General features: G+C 44.7%; 1 protein-coding gene and 1 long non-coding RNA gene across 9 annotated transcripts in view; one reads left to right on the top strand and one right to left on the bottom strand.

Moving 5' to 3' along the window:
- MECOM (MDS1 and EVI1 complex locus) overlaps nt 1–19,474 on the bottom strand; it is a 627,611-nt gene extending 608,137 nt beyond the window's left edge. For 4 of the 6 annotated variants that reach the window (XM_027541676.1, XM_027541649.1, XM_027541638.1 and 1 more), the window contains exon 1: nt 19,004–19,147. In XM_027541676.1, coding sequence (XP_027397477.1) covers nt 19,004–19,040 — 37 coding nt within the window. In that variant the 5' untranslated portion in view covers nt 19,041–19,147. Of the gene's footprint in view, nt 1–19,003 lie in introns of all 6 variants that reach the window. The other 2 variants (XM_027541659.1, XM_027541631.1) reach the window with 2 other exon arrangements.
- LOC113892647 lies at nt 18,979–21,481 on the top strand. 3 transcript variants are annotated; one of them, XR_003511095.1, is made up of 5 exons: nt 18,979–19,065; nt 19,977–20,150; nt 20,222–20,284; nt 20,645–20,731; nt 21,001–21,481. It is a non-coding gene; the product is annotated as an uncharacterized LOC113892647 (long non-coding RNA). The 3 variants fall into 3 exon arrangements; XR_003511096.1 differs by lacking the exon at nt 18,979–19,065 and adding an exon at nt 19,539–19,886; XR_003511094.1 differs by lacking the exon at nt 18,979–19,065 and having other exon boundaries at nt 19,539–20,150.
- The last annotated feature ends 1,136 nt before the right edge of the window (nt 21,482–22,617 follow it).

Raw genomic sequence — 22,617 nt, 5'->3', positions numbered from 1 at the left:
TAAGTAGACAGGATTTAAAATGCTCCAGAGAGCATTTTCTTCTTAGGAAAATTATTACTAATTGTCAACTCTACATAATGAAATGTTATGATATCATCCAGGCAAATTGTGTGAGAGTGAAAGAAGGAAATAAATGGTTGTGTTCCATATACCCTGGAAGCAGTCTACCAGTCCTGGCCTATGCCACAGATTCACTTGGAAGGTTTCCTAAGGTACAGCTCATCATTTAGGTATCACAGTATTTTCTTTTCTTGAGACTAAAACCCTGGTGACTGAGAGATTATTATAACCCAAGGGCAGGAAGAGAGATCTGATCCACAGATCATGAGGCCCTTTGAAAGCCCTGGATGCATAATGCTTTTTACCTTGACATTTCCCATCCTCTTCAGATTCATCTACCCAGTATTTTTAGGCCAAAGAAATGAAGACACAATACTACTTCATGAGTCAAACAACATCTCTCCTGGTGTTTTAATGTTGCAGTAAGGATGCTTAGATCACTGTCATCATATGCATTCAGGTAAATGGGGAGTCTGCTCAGGGTTTCACACTGTGCCTAGCAGTAATGACGTTGGATACACTGACTTCTCCGCCAGGCCTAGCAGCTGGAAAATTAGCTTAGACACACATACACACTGCACAGCAAGATGCTTAGCAAAGAGAACTGGATGAGAGGGCCATGCTTTTTATTTGATTTCTGTTTTATAAACAACATAATCACATGCCGACCCGAGCAGGAGCCACTTCTCTGAGCTCCTGTCCATCTTTGGAATAAAAACTGACTGACCTTTTGCAGCCCTGTGGCCACTGCTAAGTTTTCCAAATTTGCTGGCATATTGAGTGCAGCACTTTAAGGGCATCATCTTTTAGGATTTTAAATACCTCAGTGGGAATTCCATCACCTCCACCAGCTTTGTTCATAGTAATGCTTCCTAAGACCCACTTGCAGTCTTTGGATAGCATTATCTTCTACTAGACGAATGTTGAGCCTAAAAGCAAGGTGCACCTTTGAAACCATGAGGATTTCAGTTTGGGCATCACATCTTTGCTCTCAGACACGGCTTCAGGTGGCAAGGAGTTGGAGGAAACTCTTGGGAAATCTCCGGGAAGAACTTCTTCTTGAACTGTAATTAGAAAGTTTGTTCTAGCTGCACCAGAGAGAAAATACACTAAAGTGGTGAGTGTGGGAAGAGCATTTTGTTCAGGTGCAGACCGAAGGCTATGGGTTCACAACTCAAACACTCTGCATCTTACCACATTCCTACAGCAGTGTTCAGTGTCTCCCTAACCACAGATAAAGGTGACTGGAGTAGGGGCAGGGGATCTTTCAGGAAACATTTAATTGCCCATCTAATTTACAAATGTCCTCCATCCTAGGCATTTGAAGGCTCAGAAGATAAATTTAGAAATGCATTTAAATGCATTCAGTTCAGTTCAGTCGCTCAGTCATGTCCAACTCTTTGAGACCCCATGAATCGCAGCATGCCAGGCCTCCCTGTCCACCACCAAGTCCCGGAGTTCACTGAGACTCACGTCCATCGAGTCAGTGATGCCATCCAGCCATCTCATCCTTTGTCGTCCCCTTCTCCTCCTGCCCCCAATCCCTCCCAGCATCAGAGTCTTTTCCAATGAGTCAACTCTTTGCATGAGGTGGCCAAAGTACGGGAGTTTCAGCTTTAGCATCAGTCCTTCCAAAGAAATCCCAGGGCTGATCTCCTTCAGAATGGACTGGTTGGATCTCCTTGCAGTCCAAGGGACTCTCAAGAGTCTTCTCCAACACCACAGTTCAAAAGCATCAATTCTTTGGTGCTCAGCTTTCTTCACAGTCCAACTCTCACATCTATACATGACCAATGGAAAAACCATAGCCTTGACTAGATGGACCTTTGTTGGCAAAGTAATGTCTCTGCTTTTGAATATTCTATCTAGGTTGGTCACAACTTTCTTTTTTTTTTTTTTTTTTCACAACTTTCCTTCCAAGGAGTAAGCGTCTTTTAATTTCATGGCTGCAGTCACCATCTGCAGTGATTTTGGAGCCCCCCAAAATAAAGTCTGACACTGTTTCCACTGTTTCCCCATCTATTTTCCCTGAAGTGATGGGACCAGATGCCATGATCTTCATTTTCTGAATGTTGAGCTTTAAGCCAACTTTTTCACTCTTCTCTTTCACTTTCATCAAGAAGCTTTTTAGTTCCTCTTCACTTTCTGCCATAAGGGTGACATCATCTGCATATCTGAGGTTATTGATATTTCTCCCAGCAATCTTGATTTCAGCTTGTGCTTCTTCCAGCCCAGCGTTTCTACACCCATACAAACTTTTAACCCTCAAATTTGAAACAAGTTTTTTTCTGAGCTTGGGGCGGTTAAAGGATGTTTTGTCAGAAAAGATGTAAAACAAGGTACGCCGTCGGCCATGTACCACTGTCCAGATGGTTGTGACTCAACCAGAGTAGGGCTGTGACCCTTGGGCTTACCCTGAGCCCACTGTACTGAGACATCTGCCCACGCATTCTGTCTCTCCCAAAAGACTGTAAATTCTTCAAGGGCAGAAAACTGATTTTATTTCTCTTTGTACACTCAGTGCCCAACACCACGCTTGGCTCAGGCTATTAAAACGGTGTCCAATAAATATTTGTTTAACTGGACTGAATTATGTGTCCAGAAACCCAATTTGTTCTCTGATGCTGCCACCAACCTAATGTTTACAGATCAAACCCAAAATTCCCACTCCCTCCATCTATAAAAGAAGATACACAAAAACGTTTGTTCTGACCCCCAGGCTGTGGAGCCAGCTAAAAATGTATATGGTATCTGTGAGTGCATTGTACAAAATGAAATCAATGACAATACTTTGACGTCTTGTCTGCTTTTGCCCTAGGTTAGAGAACCAGGAAGATTGAATACACTAGCCATAAGTGTCAAAGTGGCACACTTCAAACACTTAAACAACAGACTCGTCATATCACTCTGCTCTAGTGTCACCTCCTCAGAGAGGTCTTCTCTGACCATGCTTCTAAAATAAGTCCTGGGTGCTCTCTAGCAAATTACCCACCGTTATCTTCCTCAGACCACAAGTCAACATCTGAAAGTATATGACCATTCACGTTTATTTCCCCTGGAATGGGAACTCCATGTGGGCCTTGCCTCTGTGTGTGTGTGTGTGTGTGTGTGTATGCTGCTATCTTCCCTTCACCTACAATTACAGAACAGTTGCTAAATGAGTGCATAACAGTCACCAAGAGTAAGTATTTATAAGGGCCTGGCTTTGTTTTCAAGTATCTTGAATGGAAACCATCAGCATTAGCATGTAAGTAACTTAGTGAGGCAAGCAATGACCTCCACATCTGACAGGGATTAAGAGAAATGAAGCATGGTATTATTGTCAAATGGAAGACCCCCAATGCTTGGAATGGCACTGCAGTTTGCTAAGTATGTGGCTTCACAATGTTAGCAAAGTTAGCAAAGTATATGTGGAGAAGAGTCAGGCATAGAATTCAGTGTTCCAGGCTCATGAAACCACAATGTAGTCATTGATAACCAGCAACAGGCACACAGTGGTCTTTCTCTCAGTTAATAAACCATTGTCAGGGGTATATGTAGGTCTGTCATGGAGAAGCAAATGGCAACCCACTCCAGTGTTCTTGCCTGGAGAATCCCAGGGACAGAGGAGCCTGGTGGGCTGCCATCTATGGGGTCGCACAGAGTCAGACATGACTGAAGCGACTTAGCAGCAACAGCAGCAGCATGTATGTCTGTTGAGTGCTGATGTTCAATATTTTCAGGAAAGTCAGTGTTTCTAGGGTTTTGTTCATTGTGCCTTTTATATACTAGGCACTCAATAACTATTTATTGAGTTGATTTGATTGATCTCCTTTAAAAAATGCTTTAAAAATGTTAACAAGAGTAATGCCCCATGGAACAACTTTTATGCATCCATTAAAAATAATATTTGAATTTGGAACAAATACTGTACTCTAAGGAACCAAAATTGCAAAGTAAATTAATTCTTAAAAAGATTTATATGACTAAATTTTGATCCCTTGAATGGCGCCTTTTCAAATTCAGTCTAAAATGTCTAGTGTGTTTTTAATCTAATCTAATGAGCTTTAATAGGCAAAGTTGTTCCCACTAGAACCAAAGCCAAGCTATTTCATTTTTGTAACCTCTGTGTAAAGGAATGGGCTGAACTAATTTTTTCTGAATTTTTTATATTTAATCAACAACATCATTGCCAAAGAAAACCACTTTTCAGAAGTCTTTCTATCCTGGTTTATAACTTATAATCAAAAACTGGAATTTTGCATCTGATGGGCTTTAGTGTGTAACATTATACTGTCAAATTTTTGATGCTATAGTTAAAAGTAAGAGATAGTTTCCATTATAAAAAATTTCCCATAGTATGGTTATCCAGTGAAAAACATTTTCCTATAAAAATGGTCTTTCCAATTCATAGGTTAGAAATTATTGTGGGTAATTTTTAAAAGAGCATCAAAAAATTTTTTATTGGCTTTAAATAAACTGCATTTACCTAGTCCCATTAGTTGGTTGCTGTATACACAATGTGGTAAAAACTGTACATGCATGGGGACATATGTATTCCTGTAGCTAATTCATGTTGATGTATGGCAGAGGCCAACACAATATTGTAAAGCAATTATCCTCCAATTAAAACAAAAGTACATGCAAAGAAATTGTAATTTCAAAACAGAAACTTGAGATTTGAAACCCTGACAACTTACTTGTTCTTATACAGTTAGGGGTATGTGAACTGGTTTCAGCTACAGCCTGTGCTGAACAGCAGGAGAAAATAGAAATAGGTCATAAATATGAGGTCTAAAACAATCCAGGAAGCTTGAAATGTCACTGATATATCACAGTGTATCTCACAAAGATGTACCTTAGCTCTGGGCTTCGACCCTTGGACCTCAGGGGGTAAAGATACTTGGAAATCTGATCTGTCCTGACAGGGTGAGGCAACCCTCTGTGACCTTCCCAAAGCCCCACTGTGTTTGAGGCTCAAGGGCCAGCACACTTCACCCTGAACTGTGAGCTTCCTTTAATTGTACACTTCACTTTCATTTTCCCGTAGAGTCCTGGGCTAGGGAACTTCTCTGTCCTGTTCTGAAAACTGGAAGCTATTCAAATGTCAACCATAGGGTTCAATAAAATGTGTCACATCCAAACGATGAAGGATCTGCTGCCTTTAAAAGAATTGGTTAGATTGATACATAGGGACAGGAAGGGTCCAAGGTATATGATTAAGTTATTTAAAAAGAGAAAAGCAAATTGCTGTAAAAGGTTGTAACTTTATACACACATACGTGCTAACAGACACACTACACTGAATGGTATATAGGAGCCATCGGCGGGCAATATGTGACAAAAGAGGGTAGGCAACAAAGAACTTTCATTTTTGGTGTGCTTGTTTTGGCAGTTTTTAAATTTTTAGAGCAAGTATAAATTTTTAAGCAGGAAAAATATCTCTAAGATAATGAAAAATATTGATTAAATACTTTAAGACATTACATAACAAACATACTAGGGTACAGCAAGTCTGATTCACATGAATGAACCATTATAATACCTATGGCTGGAATTTAGAAGTCAATGAACCACTGACACTGTATGAAAACTTTTAAGGATATTTTATGCATATATGACAGAGAAGGCAATGGCACCCCACTTCAGTACTTTTGCCTAGAAAATCCCATGGACGGAGGAGCCTGGTAGGCTGCAGACTATGGGGTTGCTAAGAGTCGGAAACGACTGAGCGACTTCACTTTCACTTTTCACTTTCATGCATTGGAGAAGGAAATGGCAACCCATTCCAGTATTCTTGCCTGGAGAATCCCAGGGACGGGGAAGCCTGGTGGGCTGCCATCTATGGGGTGACACAGAGTCCGACACGACTGAAGCAACTTAGCAGTAGCAGTAGCAGTAGCAGTATGTATATATGAAAACATATGCGTTTTCTGGAAGGAGACTTCATACCTTTCATCAGATTCTCACAGGTATCTGAGACTCTAAACAAGGTTAAAAACCATGACCCTATCAGAAACCAAGAGAGTTGCTCAATCCCTCCATTTTCATTTTCATTTTATCATGAAACATTTTATTACTACTTAATTTCATGGCTGCTGCCAAAGATAAAGTCTATAATCAGCATTACAGTATAAAATTGTGGTTCTCAGTTTCTAAGTTTCATGTCAAAGGGGCTTCCAATGCCTTAAAAGCAGCTCAAAGAGCAGGACAAAAAGTCACTCCAGGCTGGTATTGCAGGAAGAAAACTTCTAACAGGAATGGAAACCATGCAGTCATTCAGAGCTTGAGGACAGTTGTCCAAGGCACAAATAGTCCTGTTTTCACCACAGAGATGAGAGATTAGTAAAAGGGTAAGTAGGGGAGAGGGGTAGAGGGATTCAATGGGAGGAAGAAGACATGGTTGATTTGAACTAAGGGGCCCCATTGGGTGGGTGAAATTAGTTTGATCAGTTAAACAAGACTGAATGCAACATCACTTGGTCAGCCTTAAATTGAAAGAGACTTTCATTATAAATGAACATTAAAATATACAGCAAAATTATTGTTGCTATTGTTTGAATTAGAGTTGGAATTTGTCTAAAACCTTGGCTTCTGATGACCTTTGTAAAGCTGACTGCCCCCAAATCCCTCGGAATTACATGAGTCCACAAACTGTTTCACTGTCTCTATCTTGATTCCACTTACAGTCTCCGGAATCAAGTCCAGCGCAGCGTTTCCATAAACCTTAAGATCAGGTGTAGATCAATAACAATTTGTAATTTAAGTGAGGAGCCGTAGGTTAAACCTGCACAGGCAAAATGAGGAGCATTATTGGTGAAAATTAGGAATAATACTCTACTTTCCAAACGTGCTTTCCAGGTGGTTTATCACTGTCAAAATAAGCCAACTGTGGATTTAGTATGCAATTAAAGTGTCAGATATCCCCGAGTTCTAGCACTGACAGTACCTGACTGCACAGGTTTTACAGGCAAAGAAATTGAAGGTGTTCACATAATCCAGCAAAGCCCATCGCTAACCACCATCACCTAACTGTACTGATATCTGCAACATGCAAAGCATAGAAATGGGGACTGTATGAAACAGAAATGGACTCTCCAAGAGTTTTACAGTTTAGCTAGAAAAATAAGATACAGAAAGTGAAGAAAGTAATTTATAACAAAATATCCAAATGATGATAGGATAAAAATAATTCCATACTATTGGAAGGAAAAAACATAGAGAAAACATGTCTCCAGGAGGGTTGAGGATGAACCACATGAAGAAGGAAACCTTTCAACTAACTCTTAAAGGAGTTAGATGTTGATGGTCAGAGGACTGTATGGGGAGGTCTACAGACTATGACAACATTGTGGCCAAAGGCTGGAAGATGGAGACACAAGACTAGGCTGACAAAAGACTGAGAAAAGCAGAATGATTAAACAAATCAGGTTGAACGGACTAATTTGGATAGGGAGACAAACAAGCCTGAAAGTCTTATAAAATAATGATGAACATGTGTTGAGCTCTTACTATTAAACATTTAATAGTAAGGTGCTTTAATACATTAGTTCATCAAGTCCTCCCATGAAGAAAATACCTTTAGTCTATAATTAAGAAAACTGTAGCCAAAAAACATTAAGTGGCCTTTATCTCACACAGTTAGTAATTGGTGGAATCAGGACTCAGACCCAAGGCCAATCTATGTCAGAACGTGGGCTCAGAATAACCATCTGACTCAAGAGTGGGAGTACCTCAAAGGCCTGACTAAAAAAATTGGGGTTTCAGTGTCAGGTGTAAAAACTGGGAGTTTATCTCCTAACCCATTGGTAATACTTATAGGCATGGTTCGTCACTACTTTACAAGCATTGCTTTATCTGATGATTTTGCTAACAATGCTAACTGAAAGTTAGCAAGTATTTATTGACCAGTCCCTTGACTATAGTACTCATTTAGATATTATAGAGTTCTCAGTCTAGACATTATTGGGAAAATCTGTCGTGTCAGTATTTTATCACCATACTTCGACCTTCGTATCCGTAGGACTTAATCTTACCTCTTCTTCACCCACCACTTCTGCTAAAAATACAAATCATGACAATAAACAGAATAATGTGTGTTTATTTTCAAATGTTCCCTGAATATATCAACCTTGCTGCAAGGAGAGCCATTCTTGTCAAATAATACCTCTGTCCCTTAAAAACTAATTTCTCCATCTTAGGTTCATGTTTAAATTCAGCTGGGTTCTTCAGTTACAGATGTATAGGACATGACATCTGGACCCTCCTAGGGAGCAGGAGTGAACTCTTCCTCTGTGATACCCACAGTAGCCAAATGACTTCTTCTCCCACCGAGGAAAACCACAGAAAACTGTCTCCAAATGATTTACTGCTCAACCCCCAACCCACAAATCAAAGAATTGGGTTGAGGGAGAAATAAAGAAGAATGGTGACCAGTGGCTATGAGATGGGGAGTGACTGTTTCAGTTTATTTTCTTAAGCCAATTAATGATGAAGCAGCGTGGAGGGAAAGAAAGACACAACATGGCTGAGAAAGACTTTTTTTCCAGATAAATGGCCAGATATCAGATTCTGTAATAAGTACTTCCACCTATCAAAACACACACACACACACAGAGTAACTCTGGGGTGGAGGAAGAAGATACAGATCTTAGAAACACAAGGTAATATTAAGGAAGCCTTGTGGGTATCGTAAAATGTTGGAACTTTGAAGGACCTTTGTAGATCATTTAATCCAGACGTTGCAAAACCAGGGTCCATGAACTATACGTGACAGGTAGAGGTGTTTGGCTGGACCTGCAGAATGCTGTATGTTGCTGTTTAAATTGAGTCAACATTATGAAGTAGAGGAAAATTCACAGAACAATCCCGGTATGCGGCTTCTCTTACACATGGAAGACCTAGCAGCACTGGGCCACCTTTCCCAAATGCAGCAGGGAGTTAGGGCACCTTTAGAAAAGGCTTGAACCCTCAGCTTGATGCAATTCCCGCCACTGCCTCTAGCTCTGGAGTACAAAGGCTCCATGTCAAAATTCAATGCAATCCCTATCAAGCTACCAACAGTATTTTTTACAGAGCTAGAACAAATAATTTCACAATTTGTATGGAAATACAAAAAACCTCGAATAGCCAAAGCAATCTTGAGAAAGAATGGAACTGGAGGAATCAACCTGCCTGACTTCAGGCTCTACTACAAAGCCACAGTCATCAAGACAGTATGGTACTGGCACAAAGACAGAAATAGAGATCAATGGAACAAAATAGAAAGCCCAGAGATAAATCCACGCACCTATGGACACCTTATATTTGACAAAGGAGGCAAGAATATACAGTGGGGAAAAGACAATCTCTTTAACAAGTGGTGCTGGGAAAACTGGTCAACCACTTGTAAAAGAATGAAACTAGAACACTTTCTAACACCATACACAAAAATAAACTCAAAATAGATTAAAGATCTAAATGTAAGACCAGAAACTATAAAACTCCTAGAGGAGAACATAGGCAAAACACTCTCCAACATAAATCACAGCAGGATCCTCTATGACCCACCTCCCAGAATATTGGAAATAAAAGCAAAAATAAACAAATGGGACCTAATTAAAATTAAAAGCTTCTGCACAACAAAAGAAACTATAAGCAAGGTGAAAAGGCAGCCTTCAGAATGGGAGAAAATAACAGCAAATGAAGCAACTGACAAACAACTAATCTCAAAAATATACAAGCAACTCCTACAGCTCAACTCCAGAAAAATAAATGACCCAATCAAAAAATAGGCCAAAGAACTAAACAGACATTTCTCCAAAGAAGACATACAGATGGCTAACAAACACATGAAAAGATGCTCAACATCACTCATTATCAGAGAAATGCAAATCAAACTACTATGAGGTACCATTTCACGCCAGTCAGAATGGCTGTGATCCAAAAGTCTACAAGCAATAAATTCTGGAGAGGGGGTGGAAAAAAGGGAACTCTCTTACACTGTTGGTGGAAATGCAAACTAGTACAGCCACTATGGAGAACAGTGTGGAAATTCCTTAAAAAACTGGAAATAGAACTGCCATATGACCCAGCAATCCCACTGCTGGGCATACACACCGAGGAAACCAGAAGGGAAAGAGACACATGTACCCCAAAGTTCATCGCAGCACTGTTTATATAGCCAGGACATGGAAGCAACCTAGATGTCCATCAGCAGACGAATGGATAAGAAAGCTGTGGTACATACACACAATGGAGTATTACTCAGCTATTAAAAAGAATGCATTTGAATCAGTTCTAATGAGGTGGATGAAACTGGAGCCTATTATACAGAGTGAAGTAGGCCAGAAAGAAACACACCAATACAGTATACTAACGCATATATATGGAATTTAGAAAGATGGTAACGATAACCCTGTATGCAAGACAGCAAAAGAGACACTGATGTATAGAACAGTCTTTTGGACTCAGGGAGAGGATGAGGGTGAGATGATTTGGGAGAATGGCATTGAAACATGTATAATATCATATGTGAAACGAATCGCCAGTCCAGGTTCAACGTAGGATACAGGATGCTAGGGGCTGGTACACTGGGACGACCCAGAGGGATGGGATGGGGAGGGAGGTGGGGGGTGGTTCAGGATGGGAAACACATGTGCACCCATGGCAGATTCATGTCGATGTATGGCAAAACCAATACAATATTGTAAAGTAATTAGCCTCCAATTAAAATAAATAATTTATATTAAAAAATTTTTAAATAAAAATAAGAGAGTGCTTGGTGCGTACACCACCATGCCTCATGCATTTGTCATACCTGCCAAATCCTGTAGGCATTCAAGTTTACAAGCTCTGCTCTACTCTGACCTCATTTAGAGAATAAGGTCTTCTCTAGAGTAGTAAAGTGAACTACAAATCTCATTTCCAGAATTCCCTGGTAGTCTAGTGGTTAAGACTCCATGCTTCCAATGCAGAGGGACCAGGGTTAATCTCTGGTAGAGGAACTAATCTCCCATGCCACATGTTGTAGCCAAAAATATAAATATATAAATTAATAATTTTTAAAAAAAAATTTTAACTCATTCTCTTAAAAGTAAAATTTTCATACGCAAGGGATCATGAGAACCAGAGGGTATGCACAACTAAACTTAGGCTGTGTACATACAATGCCAACACCTGTGGAGCAAAGGAGAATTCCCACTGTATGCACAAAGTGTCCCTCACCTCCCCCAAAAAGGGGCAAAGGAAGATTCTCAAGTTTTCAGAATAAAGGTACCACTTAGTTTGGCTTGCTGTAGACAGTTTTGACTTGTCTAAATTTTACATATGACTCCCATTTATTCTGAAGACGTGATTGATGAGGAGATATACAAACTGCTTACTATATACATGCAAATAGGTCTACAGATGAGACTGGATGAAAACAGAATGGGGAGGAGGGGAGGATGTCTTAAAAATTTGGAAAATGTAACAGATCAAACTGAAGGAAAGTGACTGAGATTGATTGAGTGATGGCTGTGACTGAGGTACAGGGGGTACACTTACTCCAATTTATTCTTACAGCAGCCTAGGAAAGTGATGTTATAACTCTTCCTTTACAAGTAAAGATCCTGGAGCTCAGAGGCATTCAATTGCTTGAAGAAGACCTGGCTATTCAATCAGGGACCACACCCAGATGCAAACTGGCGAGCACAGTGGTAACCTTCAGGACCAGATGGCTCATTCCTACTCAGCAGTATTTGTTTCTTAAGTCTGCTTGTCCCCAAAGCCCACCAAGTGCTATTACAAAGACTTTCATAAATGTCATAGTTTGAACAACCTTAACACACAAAATTAAGTCCTTTAAGCAGGTTCTTAAACTAAGTTAAGAAAGCTTTGGTCCTTCCTTTTTTATAGCCACCAATTCCTACTCTGGTGTTACTATAGGAATTAATAAAAATCTCTTCTCCAAATAAAATTTTCCTTTAGAATTTTTTCAAACATTAGTAGTCAAGGATTTGGCTATATATACAAGCTAAAAGCAGCATGTTTGTTGATGAATAAGAATAATAACTAAAACCAAAATAAGAAGTACTTCAAAAGTGAGAGCTTTTGAAGAGTCAGGAACTTGATTAAAAATTCACTTTTTTTTTTCTATAATGCAACAGTTCTTTAACCACAAAACAGCTCTTATAATAATGCAGAAGAGTATAGTTCCAAGTAAAACACTCCCCCCATTTTAATCATGGCTATTATTTTTTAAAATGAAAATGGCTGAGGTCATTGTAATCTATTTTAAGGTTTGCATGGGTTAGTGGTATTTTTTTCTTGGCTTTGAGCTCTCCATGTTACCAGCTAAATGTTATAGGTTTTGCTGTGTGCCCTTTCAAATCCCATTCTTTTTAATAATGTTGTCCTTTATACACATAAATTAGAGTGAATTCCACTTTTTTTCCTAACAACTCCAGATGTGGTCCACACTTTCAAGAGGACCAGAACTTGCCTTTTCTTTTTAATTATGCGTGTACTTCTTAGAACAAGTACGTTCCAATCTGCATAAAAATGCTGTGGATGTTCAAATGCTGAGAGATGAGTAAAACCATAGAATTCATATGGTCCACTTCAGACCCATGCTGAAACAGTAGGATAACATGTGTATCTACCCCTTCCAACTTACAGAGACAGACACAGATAAAGAAAAAGTGCTCAGAAAGAAAACTCCATCTGGGCAAAGTTCCACACCTACCAATATTTACGGACTGTGGTAGCCTACAGATAGCCATTTAGGACACATCAGTGAAGCTCTCTGTCTTCTAGGACCCAGCAGGCAAAATTATCAAATACATAAAGACAGTACACTTACACAGTCAGGCCTCCCTTTAGATGTGATTAATATTGCACTGACTTTCTGAACTTAGCCTGGTTTTTAGTATAATTCACTACCACATCACACAGAACAGCCCAAGATCCCTCTAAATAGCTCCTACCCAGCCACACATGAGAGAATGTCTCTGTAAAACATATTGTGAAGATCTGCCTATTAAAATTACTTAAGCTCTGTTTGTTTGTTTATTTTTTTAAAAAAAAATCAACTTGCAAGGCCAGTGTAATAAGACACTGTGGCTTTTATGGAAGAGGTGAAATAATTTTAAACACAGACACACAATGAGTTTATTTATTTAGAAACTTGTTAAATAGAGTCTGGGAATTCAAATATTCAATGTTGACATTGTACAGAACTGGCCAGGAGCCAGAATCCAGTCTCCAGAGGGACCCATTGGACAAGGAATTCAGGCCTTTCTCTCCTCCCACTTGAGCTAAATAGGTAGAGGCCATTAGTTATACCCACAGCAATATCTGAACCGCACTCAAATAAGCTGCCCTGGCCAGGGCACTTCAAAGGACGGTAAGTGTGTTTAGCTTTTTAGTGCTGAACTAGAGCAATATGTCACACTTTTGAAAGAGTTTTGTAAACAGTTTCTTCCTTATGTAGAAATGTCTCTGAAGTTTCTTGTATGGCATGTAAGCAAAGGTAATTAACAAGGATTACACTTTTTTCATTTACTGGGGAAAAAAAAATACCCATCTGTGTGCAAACTGGAGATCTAGGAAGAAGCAGCATGCTGCTTCTCTTCCTTTCTCCCCTCTCTTGTTTGTTCCATTTGTTTGTCTCCTTTTCATCCTCTTCCTCACACTTGTTCTCACTACCCAGCCAATTTCCTTGAGAATTCCCTGGTAAATTCAAGAGTGGGAAGGGGAAAATCTAATTTTAGAAAGAGGACCTTGGCAAATGAAGTGGGGAGGAAACTAGTGATTCATATAAAAGAAAAGCAGACCCCACAGATCTTTGTAGAAAGTGCCTAGAGCTGAGACTTTCAGCTCAAGAAGGGTTAACCACCTCTCCAGAAAAATGTGCCCAGCATCTTTATGGAGTGACTGTCTGCTCCTGCTCCACCTCCCCAGAGCCCCTCTCTCCTTGGTCCCAGGGGGTTAGGAAGGGGCCTGCTTTGCCAGAGAGAGTGAATGGGTAAGTGTCCCTGAACCCCTGAGCTGTGAGAGAGTGTGTGTGTGTGTATGTTTGTGCATGTGTTGTACAAGGTCGGTGCAAACAAGGCTCCAAGCGAAGCACCGCGCCAGGCACACAGCATCTCTGATGTTGAAAGGGAAGAAGCTTTGGGCCTGGGAGCTAGCAGCCGAGCAGCTGGGGGAGTGAGGTGCGGAGGGGAGGGCGCTCTGGTGAGCACTACCTCCCTCCTCTCTAGGGCCTCCCCAGCTCCACCCCCAAATCCCACCCGGCCTGGTTTCGAGATGATTGGAGGGGTCGTGGGGGGACGGCAGTGAACGGACGATGTACCCAGCGCTTGGGAATAGGGCTCTGCCAAGCTCTGAGTACCTTGGGAACACGGTAAGAGCCAGTGGCCAGCAGATGACAAGTCAAGTTTCTCCATTTCAGGGCCCGCTTCCAGCAGAGGCAAACGGAGGATGTGTGGGGAGAGAGGAGACTGGGCCTGGCCTGCCGAGGGCAACAAGTCGGTGCTCCCCTGCCCTCCTGGCCCGGGAGGATGGAGCCAGGAGTCCCCAGCTGTGGCCTTCCTGCCCCAGGCGACGTCTGCAGCCTGGGATAACATGGCCCTAAGTCGCAAAAAAAAAAAAATGAAATAAAATAAACTCCCAAACGACAAGATGTTTAAAGGAAAACTGCTTACTGAATTATTACCCTCAACTTTTAAAAAAGAAGAAAGCAAAAACGTCGGGATGACTCATTAATTTCTATTCGATGAGCGTCCTACGTGTTGAATGTCTGCCTGCTGAGGAGGCCGCGCCCGCCCACGGGTAGTGAGGGGAGGCCTCCGCTCAGAAAGCCAAGAGCTGGGCTACCCTGCAAAAGACACACTCAGGCACACTTACACAGACACACCGCAGCCAATGGCCCCCAGACCTGCGACTCCTCGGCCCCTCACAAATAAAAACCTGAAAAAGGAGCCTTTTATTCCAGCCTTCCAGCCCCTGTAGCTAATGAACCGTCCCCTTCCAGAGTGTTGAAGATGAGTGTGAGGGGAGAATGAAAAACGTTATTAACCTTCCCCTAAACACAGATTTTTTTTTTTTTTTTTTTTGGCGAAACACATCGAAATGCTTCGTTCTAAGTGCCAAATGCAATAAAGAAGCCCTAAGCCAGGGTAATGGTCAAGTAATGGTAAATAAACCGCCTTCCTAAACGGGGCCTCCGCAGGGCAAGCGCTTTTTTCCCCCTCCTCAAAAGCAGACTGAAATAAACAAATAAAATGCGTGTTTTAAGCAAAGCTTTGTGCTTTCATCTGAGCTTTTTAAAGGATAAAGGAAAACGCAAGTAGATAGGCATGGGGCAGTGGAGGCTGGAACCTAGGCTTGCGGTTCTTTGCCATCTTATGTACTTGGCTTACTAAGGGGAGGCGTTTAAGCAGGAGAGGAAGAGTCGTCATCTACCTTACCTACTTCAGAGCCTCTTTTTAAACCGAGATCAAGTGTACAAGTAACAAGTGCCCCCCCTCCCCCGCCCTCCCCTCACCGGGGTCTTGCTAATCGCATCGCCTTCTGGGTCTTTACAAGACTTCTGCGTGGCCCGGTAGCTAAGGGGGGTTATTCGCTGCAACTCGTTCATTGCTGTGATTGAAACCCTGCCGGGTGTCACTTTGGAAAACTGGGGTGGGGGCGGGGGGGGGGGGGTTCCTTCGGTTTTCGGGCCCTAGACGCGCTAGACAGATCCAACTTCACTTCTTTCCCATCACCAGAAGGAAACAGTTGCAACTGGCATTTCTGGCACGGCCCAGGTGCTGTCCTGGCCGCCCAAGAAAACGGCTGGGAAGCCTCACCCGGCTGCCAGAGACTGCTTGGCTTTTAGTTTTCTTTTCTTAAAGGTGGGAATAAAAGCCACCATCTTTAGACAGTACAAATGTCAGTCTTCCTGCTTTTCCCTTATTTTTTTTTAATGTAATGGTTTATTCCTCCCAAATGATTTGCAACGAATGTATCGGTTTTAACTGTTGTGTAAGAAAAAAACAAGCCCTGTAAGTCGGGAAGTAGGCTGTGCATTCATTCTGAGTTTAACTTCAGAGGTACTTTCAGGGTCTGTGGTCCCTGGTTTGGATCCTTGGAATCCTGTACCGTAGCCAAGATCGCGACAAGACTTGGCCACCAAAGAAATTTACAAAATACATGAAGAATAACAGTCGAGGAAACAACTGTTTCTAAGTGACTTGATTCCACTGCAGTGTTTACTTTTACAACAAAAAGGGTGGTTTTGTTTTTTAAAGTATGCTGGTCACACTGCCTCTTCCTAACCCAGAAAAAGAAAGAAACCCGGTGCAGACACAGCCACGAAGTTTTCGCTGGCTTCACAGCAGGGGTCAGCGACTATCTCCGCCCTGCGCTCGGAAACTCACGCATTACGCGGGGAAGGAAATACCGCTTCAAGATACAAAAAATTCTTAGTTTTAATATGATTTCCTTCGTTACCCAGATTAGAACCGAAGAATTGCATAAAGCAGCGCTGCTGTCCGAAAGGCAGCCGTGTTGGCAACAGCTGGAGCAGCGCCAGCGGGAACCTGAGGCTTAGCAAGAAAAGTTTGTGAGAGTTCGCATCTAGTTATCAGAAAGCCGCAGCGGCATCCTTAGAAACACTAGAGACAAAATGAACGGGTCTCCCACTGGATGAATGACAAGTATCCTCAGACAGGAAACCAGACTCGGTTTCTGGATGTTGAGTGGGCTGTGCGTGCGGGAATGTTTGAATTCGGCAGCGAACAACTTGGTAATTAAAATAGTTGAAGAAGTTGCCCAAGAAAATTCGCAGGGTTTTGTGTTCTGCTTTCACTTCGGCGGATACCAGGCAATGAGGCGCGCGAAGGGTTCGGCTTTCATTTCACAACTTAGGCAGAGTTGAAATCGGCTCTCAACCCCCCGCTTCGTCCCCGCAACCACACACACACACACACACACACACCCCTAACCCTCAGTCGGAATTGAAGCCCACAGGCCTCCAAGCATATATGTACATTTATTCCTCCTCCGATGAAAATAAAGACATCGGCCCCATTAAACGCAAACAGGAAAAACAGGAGTTCCACAGGCGCGCTTTGACACTGTCGCAGCCAAGTGAAATGAACAATATCCAAAAGAGAAATAGATGGACTGATGGCCCAAGGACTCCTATATATAGGTTGATCCCTGAGACCAGAGCGAAAGGAAACGTATTTGGGCGAGAGGGAGTGCTTGGGTGAGAACTGGAAGAAGCACTGGAAAGGCGCCTAAGATGACAGCATCTCGCTGGGCTAGACCGCGGACTCTCACCGCTAAAGAAACCCAGCCGCCCGAGGTGCCGCTGCCTTCCGCGCGGCTGCGGCGGGGACACCAAAGGCGGGAAGGCTCGGGGCGTTACTTGGCTTTAATATGCAGAGGTGGGGGAGACTAGGGGTTCACTTGGGAGAAGCATCCCACCCACCACCCTATCTCTACGTTCTCTGATCCACACGCAAAACAAGAGAATTATGTTTTCAGCGAGCGGGAGAGCGAACGGCGGCCTGTGCTTTGCCGAGGCTGCTGCAGCCCCGCGTGCTGACACCTTGCGGAGGAGCGCTTTGAACTGCCCCGGATCGCTCCTGGACTCGGCACCGCCGGGTCCCCTTAGACTCGACATAGAAGCATTTGGACAAATCCAGTCCCGTAGCTTATACTCCCGGCTGATGCTACCGATTTCTCGGACAGTGTCGGCTCGGCGGGCAATGCCGGTCGAAGCCACCCAACACTTCGGCGAGAAGCATGGGGGATGGGAGTCCCGTCGCCCCTACCCCGAACTCAATCGCCCTCTTCCCGCGTGACCAAGGCCGCTCCACGCCGGGCAGGCAGGGGGCGCCGGGGAGGGTTAGTGACCCAAGACCTCGGCTGCGTCCAGAAACAGCGCGGGAGGCTCCGCCGCGCCCTCTCCGAGCCCAGTGTCCCCGCAGCCCGCCCCCTGGGGGTCACTCGGCGCCCTGCCAGCCTGGAGCTCGCGGGCCGGAGCGCGCCCTTTCGGCCTCCTGCTCCTCGGCTGCTGTCGCCGCTGGCTGCGCGCCCTCTAGTCCGCGCTCTCCAGGCGCTCGCGGGGCCTCTTCTCTCCCCACCTGCCCGCGGCTCCGCGGAGCTGGTAGCTCTGCTCTGCCCGCGCCGGCCCCCCCGCCCCCGGCCACCACACACACACACACACACACACACACACCCGGACTACAGCCTCCACCCTCGTCTCCCCCACTCCCCACCCCAATCCTCCCGCCGCGCCGCGCACGCTGGAGAACACGGCAGAGCGCACAGCGCCCACTACCGCAACAGCCGCTCGGCGCAGCCCGCCAGCCCGCGCAACTTCCAGCGGCCGCCTCGCAACTTTTCCCAACTCCACCACGGCTGCCCGCCGCCGCCGCCGCCACTGTAGCTCCCTCCGAGCCTTCCACCAACCCCAAACCCCAGAAACAAACCGAGGCGCGAAAAGGCTCTTTTCCCCAGCCCGCCCCCCCCTCCCCGATCCCCCGCTCCCCCTCCCACACCCGGGACTAGCTGGTTGGCCAGAGGCAACTCTCCTCCGCCTGGGGGGAAGGGGAGGGGAGGGGGAGACTTTCGCATCTCCTCTCCCCCACCCCCACCTCACCCACCCACCCCACCCCTTCCCGCTCGCTCTCGCTCTCTCTCCTCCCTCCCACCCAGGTCTTTGCTGCCCCCACCCCCACCCCCACCCCCACCCCGGGGTTGCCACAGCTGGTCCGCGCACTAGGCTCGAGGGTTGCCCCGGCTCCTCTGGCGCCCAAACAAGGAGCTAGAGCGCGGGCGGCCGGCGCGGAGGCTGGACTGGCAGGTTGCTGGAGCTGCTCTGCGCCTGCCCTCCAACCGGGGCCCCGGCGCGAGAGGCAGCCCCGCTCTCCCTCCCGGAGCGCAGTAGACAGATATGCAAGATGGCAGAGGAGGGGGAAATCCAATAGAAAAGGGATATTGCACCTACTTGTGGCCAGTTTCCTTGCCCTGCCTTTGGATCTCATGCTGTGCCCAGTCCTGCAGCCGCTGGTGTGTGGTTGGGGTTTTTTTTTCTTGGATCTTTTCCTTCTTTTGCTCTCCCTCTCGCTCCCTCCCTCTCCTCTCTCTCTCTCTCCCTCCCCCTCTCTCTCTTACACACACACACACACACACACACACTCTCTCTCTCTCTCTCTCTCTTTCTCTCTCTCTCTCTCACACACACTCACTCTCTGTCTTTCCCTCTTTCACTCTCTCTCCCTCCCTCTCTCCCTTTCTCTCAATCCACACTCGCTATCTCTCCAGCATTGTCAGTTTGGACACCTTCGCACATGCGCGCTAGACGCCCCTCCAACATCTCAGCGCCGCCAAAAAAAGTTTGGAGCGATTTATCACTTTGATTTGGAGATCTTGTCAGATGGCAATCGCCGAGGAGGCGGAGAAAGGGAGCCATGGGGAGGGCGGCGGGGGGCGGGGAACGAGCGCAGGGAGTCGGAGGGGAGCAGACACCTCGCCCAGAAAAAAAAAAAAAAAGGAACGAAAAGACTCGGGCAAAGGATTGATTTCGTGTTGGAATCACCAATAAGCCTGTATCATTACTATTATTGTTTTTCCCACCATAAATTGCAGGACATTTTCTGTACGGTCCTTGGGGGAAAGCAAGGAGTAGGGGGAGGGGAGGGGACTTTTAAAAATCTTTCCCACACTAAAGAACTAGGAGGACCGGACTCTCGGCGAGCGATCCAGGAGAAAGTGAGAATCATCCTGAACTTCGGGAAATCTGCTGCGGCTACTACTGCTACTGAAGCTATTGCGGCTTCTGCTTTCAGAGCTGAAAGCAGAATAAATAACTGCTTCTTCCTTGATTTTAGGTGTAATGCTAATACTTCCTGCCATCCTTGGAACATGTCAGTTGGTTGGTCTATTCTCACCAAGTAATAATGATCACCCTTGATTCCCAGGTCCGGGAACCTTGGGCATTTGACATCCAAGACCTTCTTTTTGCCTTCCCTGAGGTCGGCTGTCACCTTCCGGCCTCCCCCACCGCTGCCCCTGTCGCCTCCTGCTGCAGCTCAGCCTGTCTGCCATTTCACTCATTCGCTTAAACCCACGACCTCCCGGGTCATAAGGAAGAGGTAGGAGAGAGATTCCCCCATCACCACCACTTTTTTAAAAATACATTATTGAAAATTTGCTTTAATTACAGGATTTACCAAAGAAGTGGGCAAGCAGAAATGAGGACCTCTTAAAGGAGCTAGCTGTGTTTAAGGTATGAATAAATCCGAGTAAGTGTGGATTTTCTTTTGGTACAACCTCCTTACCTTAGTTTTGTTCAATACCTTCCATGAGCTATTTATGTCCTCATTAATATCTGTTGCAAATCCTACCAGACACCGTAAAAGAAAAATTTCCTCTGTGCTACAGTGATACATCCTTGATGTTCAAGTTAAAGGAAAGAGAAAAGAATAGCAGGTTCTGGGTGTGAGTTTAAGGAAGGGTATGGGAAGGAAGATAACCAAGAATGCCCAATTGTACCTGTTGTCATTTATTGTCAAAACTAGGAACAGATAGCAAGGTTCAACCCCAAATGGGACTATCCATCAGTGGCTCGCAAATATCTTTATTCCAGAAAATTGAAATTTGAAAGATTCAGCTTGGCAAGGATGCCCATCACTTCTCTTTCTTCAGAGCTGTGTAATTCTGGGAGCATTTGGCTGTAAGTACAGGTCCCTGGAGAATCAAGCTACAAGACCCAAGGGAGACAGATGTGTAATGTTGAAATGTGAGGTAGGGGAGGGGGGAGATGGAACAGGGTGATGAAAAAATTACACAGAGTAGGAGTAAAACAGTTTCCAAAAGAGAAGAACTCTGGTGCCCACACACATGGGCACAAGAGAACTCTATCATCCCCTCTGAAGTAAAGAGGCAAGTTTGGGTGGGGGTGTTTCCATTCCTTTTACAATTCCTATTGCCCTCTGCATACAGGTGGTGTGCTCATACATTTGGCCGGTGCAAAATGACCAGGCACTTCAGCATTCTGAATGTCAATGCCGGAAGTCTATGACTGAGTTCACTAGGTTCCCTCAGTTTACATGAAGGCAAGCCTTCCCGCCAACCAGAAAAGGTCCTCAGAGAAATGGGAGTTGAGAGCTTTCACCAAAGAAAGTAAAATCTCTAGGGAGAGAAACGCACTAGACTGACTGGCAAGAAGTTCATAGAAACTGCTTCTGATCCATTTAAAGGACTCTCTGGGGACCCTCACCTAGGCCAGAGGATAGAGAGGCAGTCCAGAGGACCAAGCCCCTCCCAGCTATCCAAACCTAAAGGTCTTTGACTTTCAGGAAAGGTGGTAGAGTCCACTAAGGATGTAAGAGAGCCTGGACAGGAGGAGGCTCTGCCTGAGAGGTTTCATTTCACCTTGTCACTCTGGGGAACTTAAAAAATAAATAAAAGAAGTTAACATTGCCCCCTTGTACTATTCTACTTAATTCCTTTTATCTCATGCCCAGGGTGGGGGTGGAGGTCTATATTTGGGTCCCGTTGCAGAAAGGGGGTTAAGAGGAGTGATGGGCAATTTTATAGAAAATGAAGGGACCATGGAATCAAACCCAAGTAAAAACAAGACCCACATGTGAAGCTGCAGTCGTCGTTTCTGCTGAAAAATTATAAACCACAGTGGTGGACCAGGGGTTGGGGTGGGGGCTGTGAGAATTGGGTGGGATACGGAAAACTAAAGAAAATCAAAACTGATTTCCCCCCTCTGTCCTGAAAGCCTTTCTAGAGGGCAGGGGGTATGGGGAGTGAGGCGCAGCCAGGGCACACTCCCCTCCCTGGTTTTTCAAATCCCTGGGGTCAGTAGCTTCAGCGAATGGGTCTTCAGCCTGGTCTTTCCAAGAGTTTCCGACAGGAGCAAAGCCAACATATTCTAACTGAAAAAATAAACACAAACTCCTCTGTGCCCTTGGGCCAAAGCACTGTGAAAAGATCAGGCATCATACTTGTGGTTGTTGTTTAATAAAAGTACTCACAGAATCATCGCTTTTGTTCTCAAACCTGAAAACTCGGTTTCTTTTCTTTTTTTATTTCTTTATTTTATCATGTGCTTTCTGCCCTGAGTGTTAATAAAAGAACTAACGTGCTAGTTCAAGTGTGTTTAACCCGATGGAGCAAATGCCAGCAGCCGCGGACCGCGCTCACCGCCTGCAGCGCCACTACCCCTGAGCGCCAACCCCGGCGGGTTCCCACTCCCCAGTACCCGGACCCCGTCAAGTCCACCTGTCCCAAGTCTCAGCCGTGAGACCCAACAGGTGACTTTCTGTTCAGCGGCCCCTGAGGTTCCCGACACCCTTTGACGTCCCGTCTAAGCTGTCGCTGGCCCAAGAGAAAAGAGGCCTCCAACAAGTTGTCGGAGCTGCAGTCGCTGCCTGCATCCGCACCGTCCGCCTTTCCCTCTCCTCCTGAAATTCGTTTCCTTAAGGGGCAGCAGACTGGGTCCCACGTTTTCTTGCGTTTCCTCCCACGGAAACGGGCATCCTGGAAACAGTGCGTCCTTGGAAAGTCGATGAGTTTACGGGCTGTTTGGATTTGCTTGTTTTATTACTG

This window comes from Bos indicus x Bos taurus, chromosome 1 (assembly GCF_003369695.1).
Source record: "Bos indicus x Bos taurus breed Angus x Brahman F1 hybrid chromosome 1, Bos_hybrid_MaternalHap_v2.0, whole genome shotgun sequence".
In the NCBI taxonomy this organism is placed as follows: Eukaryota; Metazoa; Chordata; class Mammalia; order Artiodactyla; family Bovidae; genus Bos; species Bos indicus x Bos taurus.
This window is presented reverse-complemented; position numbering and strand designations above follow the sequence as displayed.